Raw genomic sequence first — 11,907 nt, forward strand, 5'->3', positions numbered from 1 at the left:
ATCTTTGCATAGATGTGTTCGAACAGTAGAGGAGCCCCTGAAACTCTGTCATGACTCCTCGGGTAGTCTGGCTTTCCACTCGGTATGTAATTATTTGTCCAGAGCATGGAGGAGGAAGAGGGCTAAAAGCCAGGAAATGTTCCAAGACAGTTCTCAACCTCTTCAAATATTAAAGCAGATTATGCAGACTTGTGTTGTGTTTCTTGGAGTAGCTGTGAAGGCCCTCTTGATTTTACCAGATTCTATTTCTGTTTGTATAGTTGGCATGTGGTTTTCTGGCTAGTGTATTTAAGATTGTATACCTTCTCTCCTTGTGTGGAACATGATTTGCATTGACAAATACTTGTATTTTATGCACAAAACACTGTATCGACTCGAATGTGTTTTGTAAAGATTTGTTATGTATTATATGTATTTACGATGATGATTTTAACACCCGAATTCTGTGTTATTAGTTGTATGAGCTTTTATGGTATAATATTTACCGAAATAAAGCTGACTGATTGACTGATTGATTGATTGATTGTTCCTTCCTTCAAGAAACCCAAAATGGGCTGTACATTGTTTGCTGCTCTGGCTTCAATAAACTGGAATGCTTTTCTAGCTTACCTCATGAATTAAACTGAGCGTCAAGTCTTTAGGAAGAAATTCAAGATGTAATTATTTAGACAAGTCCAATGTTTCTGACACTATTTCTGTGGTGGTGATGTGGTACAGTATGAACAACTATTAACAGAACTAAAACGGAATGGGCACTGCCTGGACTGTGTGCACATTCTACGTCCCCAAGATGACTATGCCAACAATGCTGTGCTCTACAAAGCCCCTACACTAATATATAAATGCACACATTCCTCTATGTATTGTGGTTAGAAGGCTTACCTTTCCTTCCTGGGTTAATTCCTTACACAGACGCATTAGATTGTCCCTCATTTGTAATAGCCTTGTCGCCGAGAATTATTAACGGGTGAGGTTTCTTGATGTCTTGTGGACGGCCTGGTGTGGAGGTGTGGCAAAAGAGCTGATGTGCCCAGAGTGAATTCCAGGGGAAGCCATAAGGTAATGTGTGTGCCTGAGGCAAAGACTTGGGCAGAGCAGGAATATGGTGCTCCACTCCCTGGCACTTCACTTAGTACCCTAGAGGGCTTCTAACTGGGTGTTTACATTGGGTGTCCCTCCCAGCTGGGTCGCCTGACCTGGGCAGGAGATGCTTCTGGGTATAGTCTTCTTCCAAACAGGGCAAATCCGGCAGATTAGTCTCTTAAGTGTCCAATGGCACTTTTACTTTGTAGATTGTCTCCACTCATGAGACAAGAATGGGAGGAGAGTCTCTGTTGTTGTTGGCTGTTCTGTTGTTTCCTTCCTGTGGGCTTCCTCTTTTTTTGCACCTGGAAGAAATAAACGTTCCTCCGGCATCATGCTGGTCTCTGAATCTAGACTTCACTAACGCTGTTGCATTGTCTTCTTGGCTGTGCTCTCTGTGCATCATAAAATGTTACTTGTACTTCCCCTCTTAGGGATAGTCAGTGTTTTCTGGATGCGAGGCATCTCCTCTTCATGCAGCAAATATACCATAAGAGCTAAGGGTTTATAGTGGACTCGTAGCTGTTGACCACCTCTTGATCAATAAGTGGGCTCTTATGTTTGTTAAGGATTTCAGCCTTACAATCAAAATGATGTTGTAGGACAGATGTGTATATATACCTAGAGATTCACCATGTACCCTTTGTTACACAGGTTCGTTCATCCTCGTTTTGGGTCTATCAAGTGCATTCGGACCATCAGCGCCGTGGAGCGGGATGAAGAACTGACAGTTGCCTATGGATACGACCACTGCCCATCTGGGAAAAATGGCCCAGAAGCCCCGGAGTGGTACCAGCAAGAACTGAAGGCCTTCCAGGCTTTTCAGAAGAAGTGAAGCGGTCGCCCTTGGTTCGCAAGCAGCTCTGGAGCGGGAATGTGGATCTATGCACTAAGTGAATACTGAGAAATGGACGACCAGGGATTGCTCTTACTACATCAAAAATTCTCATTCTATGAAAGAGATGAGTTTCTTGCATAGGTCGGACTGTGCTGCTGGTAACCAATTTAAAATTCGCTGTCATTGTGGCAGTCTTACCAGGAAGAGTCATTTAATGTCACGGTCAACAAATTAGCCAAATAAGACGGGAAAAGAAGGATGGGTCAATTATTTTATAGTCAGCGGGTTTACATGTTGCTGTCGAGAAAGACTAGGTATCAGGTTTTAAAAAAACAAAAAGATTTTCATACATTTATGCCATTTTGATGGTAAAAGGGGTTACTACATTTTGATACTTTCTAATGAAGTAGACGCATTGCTTATCTGCTCAGCTCTAACCTGAAGGTGTATTCATGCTTATAACATGTGTGGGTGGAACTGAGGGGATTTCTCTCCTTTTGCTATGCTGGTCTGAATTATTATCCTTTTCTGATTAATGAAAGACATTTTTCTTACAGGCGCAAAGTTTTGACCTTTAGGTGAGAGTGTAGTGTGCCGGTCTCAATGCTCTATGACGTTCCTTCACGAATACGTATAATGGTACATTTCCCAACTGTCTAGGAAACTCAAACGCCAGTAATCTCTTTATTGCTCTTTTATGGTGTAAGGCCATTGCTACTTATCCGGGGAAATTAAAGTGGCTTTATATATGTTTTTTAGTCACGTGACTAACGACTTGCCAAACTGAGTACTTTCAGATCCAAACAGAGACCGCGTTACAGAAACTTTGCACTGATGCAAGTGCAAAGTTGCCAGTTGCTACCCCCAGCAACGAGCTGGGGGTAGATCTCTCTCCGCGGCAGGGGCCTCCCTCTGGAACAGCCTTCCTGCCTCCCTGAAACTTGAGGAGAACCACCTCCGGTTCCGGAAGCACCTCAAAACCTTCCTCTTTGCTTCTGCTTTCTCTCTCCCTCTCCCCTGCTGAACAGCTAATTAATTCTTCACTAAACTGCACTGATCCTGCAACTGGACCACTCTAAACGGCCTTCGGTCCTGGGCCCAGCCACTGATCCCCTGGAACCCCTCTGCACTGCGGGACTGTCTCTGTATCCCTACAGCCCCCCCCCCCCTTCCCCAGCACTTGTTCTGCACTTACCTTGCACTTGCCACCAGCTGGCCCTTTTTTTATTTATTACTTTACGCCACTTACCTTACTGCACTTCCCCCCCTCCCCTTCGCACTTTTTCCCCCTCCCCCACCCCTGCACTTGCGCGATCTGAATGACACCTGGCCTAGTAGGATCGTTTGTTATGTCTCCCCTTGTTCCTCCCCTCCCTGCCTCGTCGCGCCTTGAAACACCTGTGTATAGGCGCGTTACAAATACCACATCATATCATATCAGGTATGAGCACTAGGGCACAGTTTGCCCTGCCGCAAAAATGTTTTTTTTTTCTCACTAGAGCGATGTTGGCCTTGGTGCTTATCCCATGCCAAACTCCTCTTGTTATGGTGAAATGGTTTTCTAATATGTCCCTGTGTTTTTAGAAATATGGCAATGTTGCCCTAGTGCTAATACTGTGCAACTTTGCACTTGAACCAGTGCAAAGCTTCTGTATTCTGGCCCCATGCAGCCTCGGCACTGTTGAGCGGTGTGTGCAAGGAGGGGTGAACTGACATTGTGCAGTCATATGGTCCAGTATTGTCCTCTATAAGGAAAGGATGTCCCAACCCCAACATGGAATCCTATCACCCCAAGTAACACTTTCAGAAGACTTTTTATTATTTTTGATGAGGAGGATCTTGATGATTTCGAAGAATGTAGCACTACTTTAAGTCCTGCTTGGCAGAGCAACTGGTACATCTTCAGCTGCTGCGATTTGTGTGCAGTGGTTTAAGCTTCCGGCCAGTGTTAGGAACAAGCAGAACAAGGAGTTTCAAGCATGCCGAAATCGATTCACGAAAGCTGCTTAAATAGTAACAAGCATGTTTTCTCCCAATGCTTAACTAATAGGAGAGGCGGTATCTCGTTATTACCCAAATTGACATTTTACAATTTACCTTTTGCACAATTGACCTAATTATAGTGGTCCTAATTGACCTTCTGCACAATTGACCTTTATATTATTTTAGTTATTTTATATATGTATTGGGTTGGTTATGGATTATAAATAAAATAAGGGGATTGGGTGGGGTTTACAGGGGGTTTTGGATTGGGTGGGGTTGCGGGGGGGTTCCCCCCATAAATGTCCTAATTGAACTTCTAAATTAGGTCAATTCTCCCGAGGTCAATTCTCGCGAAAGTCAATTGTGAAAAGGTCAATTTGAACTTCTAAATTAGGTCAATTCTCCCGAGGTCAATTCTCCCAAAGTCAATTGTGAAAAGGTCAATTAGTATACAACCGGTATCTCGACTCTGGATGTTTCGTTTTTCTCTGGCTCAAATCCAGAAATAAGTGTGCATGCATATTTACATGTAAAGAGGTGAAATGCACTGCTGCCTTCCTTAAATGATAGCTTTGCAAGCTCTTCATTTGGCAGTGTGAACAGTGTCTCTTGGCCACTGAATGGAGCCCATGGTGCTCTAAACGAGTATACCAGTCCTTCTGCTCCTGCTACAAGGGAGACTTATACATGCGTGTGCACACTTTGAAGTACAAATATATTGCACAAGGGAAGCCCTGAGCTGATGCTGCTGCATCCCTTCACTTTAGATTCATGTGCGCAGAAGGTCTGCTTCCCATGGAGTCAGGGACAGCGGTCTGGACATTAGTAGATGCATATACACTGAGGAACATGTCCATCATTTCTAGAAAAAATAAAGGCAAGCAATGCGGTCTGGGTTCTCAGATTTCAATTCCAGAGGGAACATTTATTTAGTTTTGGCTTGTTTCAATGGTGCGTTAGCACCAACTATATGTGAACCGAAACAAACTAACGCTATAGCTGTGTAAATATGAGGGTTGGCATATTGAGCACAGATGCATTGCTGGGTGTTGTTTGGCTGCACTGCATCGGGTCTTGTTTAGCAGGTGTTTTAGGGTCGTGCCCATGGTATTATTCATATTGGCTCAGCTTTTCTAGGGTCCAGCAGTGGGCATGCGTTCTGACCGTCTTCGTAGCCAACCATAGTCGACCACCATCAATTGCAGTTGATCAATGTGGAACATCACCAACCATGGCCGGCCATTGTCCAAATCATGGTCAGCCATCGCCAGGCTATGATCGACCAGCGTCAGGGCCTTCGTTAAGCATCGCAGGCTATGTCGATCATCATCACCCATTGAAAGCCATCTCCAATAATATACAACCATTGCTAACCGTCAACATGCAGGCCATCCATCCCTTCTCACTGCCTGAGTCCTGTGAGGAGGCCTAAGTGACCCAAACAGTTCCATTTAGTAAAGCAAATATTGCAGACTATGCCAATGCTGGTTTTAGTAGCAGTTGTAAATGTGCTGTGGTTTGTTGTGTGTTGCCATGGTGCATAAACCAAGCAGAGCCAAACATATTCTTTGCACAGAGATTCTTAACAAGTAACAGATTCAAAATTAAATGAACGCTGAAGTTGTGCAACACGACTTCTTCTGTGTAACAAACAGATCGTTGGTTACTTTATTTTTATTTTATTGCACTACTAACAAATCTGCTCAGTTTTTACATTTAGATCATTTTTAATATTACGGAAAGTAATTTTTAACAGAGTAGCCGAGTGGATGAGCCAGAATTCGCCATTGCGCAGTACTCTGCTGTTGGAATTTCACAAAATCTATCTCGTAAGATAAAAACTCATTTCAACACGCATTTTTAGGCATATAAAAATACACCAAGATTCAACATAATTCTTATTTGACCGAAGACTAATGGCTAAAAGTCATCACCACTATCAGTAGTTAATGCTTCCCCTCTGCCCACTTAGCTGTCCCAGAAGTGAGGCTGAAGATTGTATGGGCTCGAAATCTCATGTACCCTTTTACTCTGTAGCTGGGTACCGGTAAAATTGTGCCCTAGAGCATCATGGAAGCGGGTGAAAGAATTGGCAGCAAATCTGCCATTCTCTGATTGTGTGAATCCTCCCAGTCAGAGAAGAATGGTGTGCATCATGCCTGGCGCTTTGGGAATTTCAGCCAATCAGACCCTTGAATCTTCTGCGTGCTGTGATTGTCTGAAATCCAGCCAATCACAGCACATGGGGCATTTCAGCCCAGTGATTGGCCGACATGTTTACATCGGGCAGAAATGAAAGAGGCAAAACCTGCCTCTTCTACTGCAGAATGTTCTCCTATCTCAGTCATCCTTCGGTTTCAGGCTTCTAGGGTCTTGCAGTGCTTCCACAGGATGGCTGGTAGGGTTTGTTGCAATCCTCCCAGAGTGGGATTACTGTGACTTGAAGACTGTGCAAGAGGAAGCTTACATGCTCTCTCTGCCAAACTCTGGAAGGCATTGCCTTTCCACCTTTGCCTCATGGAAAAATCATCTTGAGTTCAGACGGAACTCAAAAAACATGTTTGTTCTACCACTAATTCTTTGCCTCATTGCTTCATGTGGCGGTGCTGCTTTAGTCGCTATCTACAGTGCCAAGGTACCTTTTCAAAGTGATAGTTCACGCTTTACAAGTGCCCCTTGCCATATATATGTGCTGCATCTACTCCAAAATACACATTTTAACCACACATGCTCAGATATCTGATACACTCTTTATACATTTTATTTTTATTTTTAAATTTACATGCATTTTTGGATCAAAAATGGGGGAAAGCAGATGGATTTTTTCAGCAAGCCATACACATCATTTTTTGCAAAGATTCCTGTTGTTTGAGTTTCTTGGTAAAGTAATTCGTTGAACAGAATTTAGTGCCACAGATTTCGTATTGTACAGCAGCATAACATCACCGAAGCAGCCATAGATGCTCTTTTTGTGTTTGTAAATAATGCAAAGTCACATACTCTAGAAGGGGCAACTAGCCTGGTCTCAATTTTAGCTGACAGTGCTCTTTGTATTTTATTTGTGCCTTTTAGCAAGATAATCAATGAGAAATTGGTCAAATTGAATTGGATGTGAGAACCTTACAAATGGAATTCCTCTCATTCCTTTAACAATCCGGTCAAAATCCTGTTAACCTGCTGGCCTGCCGGCACCTAGCGCCAGGCAGCATTTAGAATTCGATAGACATTTGGAGGCTACTGCATCTGGGCCTAGACCAAATGAAATGGTCTGTTATTAACAAGTGGCGTGGTAGCAAATACAGCCTTGGTTGACGGACATGGATGGGCCAAGATCTCGGGAAGACTGCACTAGAAGGCTAATGAGGGACTTTTACCCTGAGATCAGCTTTGTGCCTTTTACCGGGAGGAACAGTCCTCCCCAAGCGGCCACCATTTTCTCTTAAAGATGGTGAGATTTGGGGATTCCAGAAAATAAGTTCTCCTGCACCAACACATGCAGTGCTCTTCAGAGGGCTGAGATTCAACAGTCACATTTTGTTTGCCCCTGGGCATCTCCCGCTTTTTAACCAATATGAAAAAGATACCCGGGCAAGCCCGTCTGTATCACTTTGAAGCACCTATACTTTACGACAAGCCCAAGATTTCCTAATGTTTGGACTATAACTCCCATGAACCCTCTTCATTAAGTATGCTTGCGAGGCTGATGGGAGATGCATTTACAAACATCTGGAGAGTTGAAGGATGGCAAGCCCTGCGTGTGGCAGGCATAGTTTTTCTTGCTGATTGTTTGGCGTGGCTTTCATTTCTGAACTCTGACAATCAATTTAACTGATGAGGTTCGGAAACCATAACTATCCCTTCTGTTGGGGCATCCTTCATGCACTGTTACTGGGGTTCATTGTACCTTCCAGGATGCTCTCTCTATTTCTCCCCGGGTGCTCAGATTACAGGATTCTAAGCTTGCAATTTCAGTTATCCAGCCAAGGTAGACTAACTTCACAAAACGTATTCTGATGCACAGACATGTGAAAGAAACGGATGACACGGGTTGCCGCTACCCCTGAATATGCCATTGGGATCATCTGAGATCACCAAACTGCAACACAGGAGTTTCTCACCCTTGGTGGGGGTGAAGTTAGGCAATTTGAAGGGGTGATTCTTCTTCCTGGACAGATGTACTAGCCAGTGAGAGCCTTTTGGCAAAGCAGGCATGCTGCAACTACTTTGGTACTCCCTGTGCATTTATCTCGAATCGGGTGATACATGGCAGGCGTGGGTACTCCTCCTGTACTTGGTTGATATGGCACAGAGTCGAACTACCGATTCTAGCCATCTTGGCTCTGAATACCTGTAATCGAGTTTAGGCTCTGGACAAGGTAGCGAGAAGCTTCCTATGGAACTGAGGATGAGTGTGGATTTGACACATCAGCTCTAAGAGAAATCCAAATGCCTCCCCTCCTGAAAAAGCTCTGCCTCGTAACATGGTGCGGCAAACTTAAGGTTGAAAAGTATGTTGCTTTAAGACACAAGCAAGGAAAGGAACATACGCAAATAATGTATCAATCGATTTGATCAATAATAAAAGGGAGTTGAGTTCTGTAATAAGGCGTTGTGGACCCTACACTCAGACAATTGTCTAACGAGTGCGATTAAGTGGGGTAATAAGAAGATCAATTATAACAGAACTCAAGCAAAGGAATCTGGCTTGAAGCACTGCATAAGAGCACAAATACTATCATTATTCTTTTCGTTATATCAATAAAAGATTTTGCAAAGTTCTTTAGGGCTAAATGAGTTTCCAAAGGTATACGGTCTTGATGCACATTTCAGTAAGATCTGAGTAAGTTCATTGTGTTGTGTGTTCGAAGGTCACGAGATAGGTCAACATTGATGCCAAAGCTTCGAAGCCTACTCAATTATCTCTGCGTCCCCCAATTATGATATTTTGTAATTGTTTGTTGAGTGTACTGAAGTGATGAAGTCCAGCTAATGCTTACATGGGTGCTATTGAAGTCAAATGTGACCAGTCCTATAGTACATGGGGTCACATATGGTTATGTCAAGCATTCCTTGCCTGTTTTTCCCCTTGCGAGGTGTTTGTGTTGTACCCACCGTCCATAAAAAAAACTGTTACCGCGCACGTGAAATGGGGTAGCTTCAAAGTCATTTCAAGTGGGATTTCAATGTTAGGCATACCAAGCACCATCATAGGCCACCCCAATTATGCACCTACAGGCATAGCTGTGGTGTATACAGTTTGAGCAATAGGAAAGTTGCGCTTGAGTGTCAAAGAGAGCTAAATGCCAAGGAAAGAATCTGTGGACCCCATTCTCAGCCCTTCCTGGTAAGCCTCTGGGTGGTGGGCATGGCAGTCTGGACTACTATTGCCAATATCTGAAAATACCAGAACACAAATGGAGCACGCGAAGTCCGTCAATTCTTAGGGAGTCAGAGGACCCAACTCTGAGTGTAAAATTAGAAAAATGTTTTTATGTGGAGGAATAACACTTTTACTAAAAGGACCATATTCTGTGAAAGAAAGAATGTGGCACACTGACAACAAAGCCCGACTCTGGCATGTTCCTCATTGCTGGCCTAACAACGGCCTAGCGACCGTCAGTAATGCAGTGCAGACACTGTGAGAGCATGCTCCTCCCTTGTAAAAAAAGGAGTTAAAATACAGCACCTGTGAGGTCAAATTAACATCTACCTTACAAGGGATCTATGTGAACGCAATTATAGGTGGGGGGGTGCCACCCCCCCCCCGCAACCCACCTCCATACTCCCCTCACATCATTTATTACCCTAACCGCCACATATAATTAATAATAAATAATAATAATAATTGCATTTAAATGCATAGTATACCATTCTGCATTTTCGGCTTAGGCATTTTATGCAGCGCAGTAATGGGTTGATACCCATAAGATGTTCCTTTATAGGGGAGCATTTCCCAGATGGCCGCACCACTTTTCTGATTCACTAAAGATGCAAAGACACTTTCGTAAATCAGAAAAGTGGTTGACTTTTTAGAAATGCTTGCAGTGACACTGGTGCACACGCTGCCCCCACAACAATAGATTGGAATCTTCTTTTGCAGCTGGAACGCAGGACAGTTCCCCTCCAACCTTTCCACCAACCTTAGAATGGCGGTGCTGGGAACGGGTGGACAAGATGTCGGCTTTCCAGGCTATTTCTCCCCAGACCTTATAATCAGACCCAGGTTTTTTCCTCCAGATTTCTTCATTTTGTAGAACCAAATTTAGATGTAGTTGGTAACATGTTCGTAGGAGTCTGTTATCTGTCCCATTCTATTTAGCAACTGGCCTGACAGGTTTGTGTTCCGCTGGCATAGCGTTTTATTATTTGCAGGAAATGGTCCATGCTATGGCATGTCAGTAAAGAAGGTGCTTGTCTGTAAAATGGCACAAGACATACGGATTTGGTGTGCCATTTACTGACTAGGCCTGAGCTTCATGTAAAATAAGCAAAGCGTCATTTGGTGATAGAATGTATGCACCATATTGTGTACTGGAGATGGGTAGGGAGGAAATTGGGGCTATTCAATCAATTGTTGTATCCATATTGGATACAGAATACTGGGCAAATAAGAAACCTCTCTTAATGTACATGTAGCTCAGAATCAGGCCCTGTTGACACTGTCACAAAACATAAATGTACTCCAAATTCTTATTTAGTTAAAATTAAGTGAACGCCACGCAGACAAAACGAAGAGTCAACTCCCCAATGCTACACCCATCAACAATGTGGCCTCTGCAGAAAAATATAGTTGTTTTCATAATCAGGCAATAAAAAGTTCTATTTAAAATAACATACATAGACCGCCATGGTACTGCTCTGTGTGTTACCTGTTGCTGCCACGCTCTGAGTCAACGCTTCCTTGTCCGTGGAATTTTCTGTGAGTGCGCTTGGTGGAAGGAGTCCAGACCGCCATCTCCAATGTGTCCATGCTGAACATGGGCTTGGTACACCCATGGAGGAGTGCAATAAATCATCTCTATTGTAAGAAATATATCGTCAATATATTGGATTTGAAGAGTTTTCTGCTGCAGTGGGTTATAAATAAGCACAGTGCTACGTATGTGTATTGCGAGTTGCAAGAAGTACAGCGCTCACAACCAAAGTCTGAGGACATCAGGAGCTGCATCGTCAGTCATGTGCCGCCTGATATACAATATGCATAGTGGACTGGTCCGCTACTTCACCTGTAGTGAACACTGAGCCTTACAGAAGATAATGGGTGTGTATTTATTAAATGATCTGTGAAACTAATAATAGCTGTCATGAAAAAGGTTTACATGAATGAGATTTGCCCATGCTGCGGACACGAATGTGAGTTTTTGAAGTGTGCTTGGGTGTGAGTGTTCAGAAATAGAAGATGTGTTGAAATATAACATGAGAAGCATTTGTAACGAAAAGCGATTTTTAAATCTGAAAGTAAAAACTGCTTCATATGTGTTTAATTGCAATTAATATATTAAACGATATACACAACATGGTACAGTGATCTGTCTCATCTTTGCCTTTTTTATATGTAAAGAGTTTTAATGTTTGGTCAGAAAAAACATTTGAGAGAAGTAATGAAATTGTTCTAACTGTTCCAGATCTCTAACATGCTGTTTACTTCAAATATTAAACTATATTGAATAACAAGCACTTTATGCAGTAGCTCTAACACAAGGGGTGTTTGTCCCAACTGTTCCAGATCTCTAACATGCTATTTCCTTCAAATATTAAACTATATTGAATAACAAGCACTTTATGCAGTAGCTCTACTACAAGGGGTGTTTGTCCCAACTGTTCCAGATCTCTAACATGCTGTTTCCTTCAAATATTTAACTATTTTGAATAACAAGCACTTTATGCAGTAGCTCTAAGACAAGTGGTGTTTGTCCCAACTGTTCCAGATCTTTTACTTGCTGTTTCCTTCAAATATTGAACTATATTGAATAACAAACACGTTATGCAGTTGCTCTAACACA

General features: G+C 42.9%; 1 protein-coding gene across 1 annotated transcript in view; it reads left to right on the forward strand.

Annotated features, from left to right (window-relative positions):
• The window catches only part of SETD7 (SET domain containing 7, histone lysine methyltransferase), a 428,942-nt gene extending 417,510 nt beyond the window's left edge, over positions 1–11,432 (forward strand). The window contains exon 8 of the mRNA XM_069630897.1: positions 1,738–11,432. Within this exon, the coding sequence (XP_069486998.1) occupies positions 1,738–1,918 (181 nt within the window). The 3' untranslated portion in view covers positions 1,919–11,432. The remainder of the gene's footprint in view (positions 1–1,737) is intronic.
• The last annotated feature ends 475 nt before the right edge of the window (positions 11,433–11,907 follow it).

Source organism: Ambystoma mexicanum, chromosome 6q, assembly GCF_040938575.1.
Source record: "Ambystoma mexicanum isolate Mex_15411 chromosome 6q, UKY_AmexF1_1, whole genome shotgun sequence".
NCBI classification, from domain to species: Eukaryota; Metazoa; Chordata; class Amphibia; order Caudata; family Ambystomatidae; genus Ambystoma; species Ambystoma mexicanum.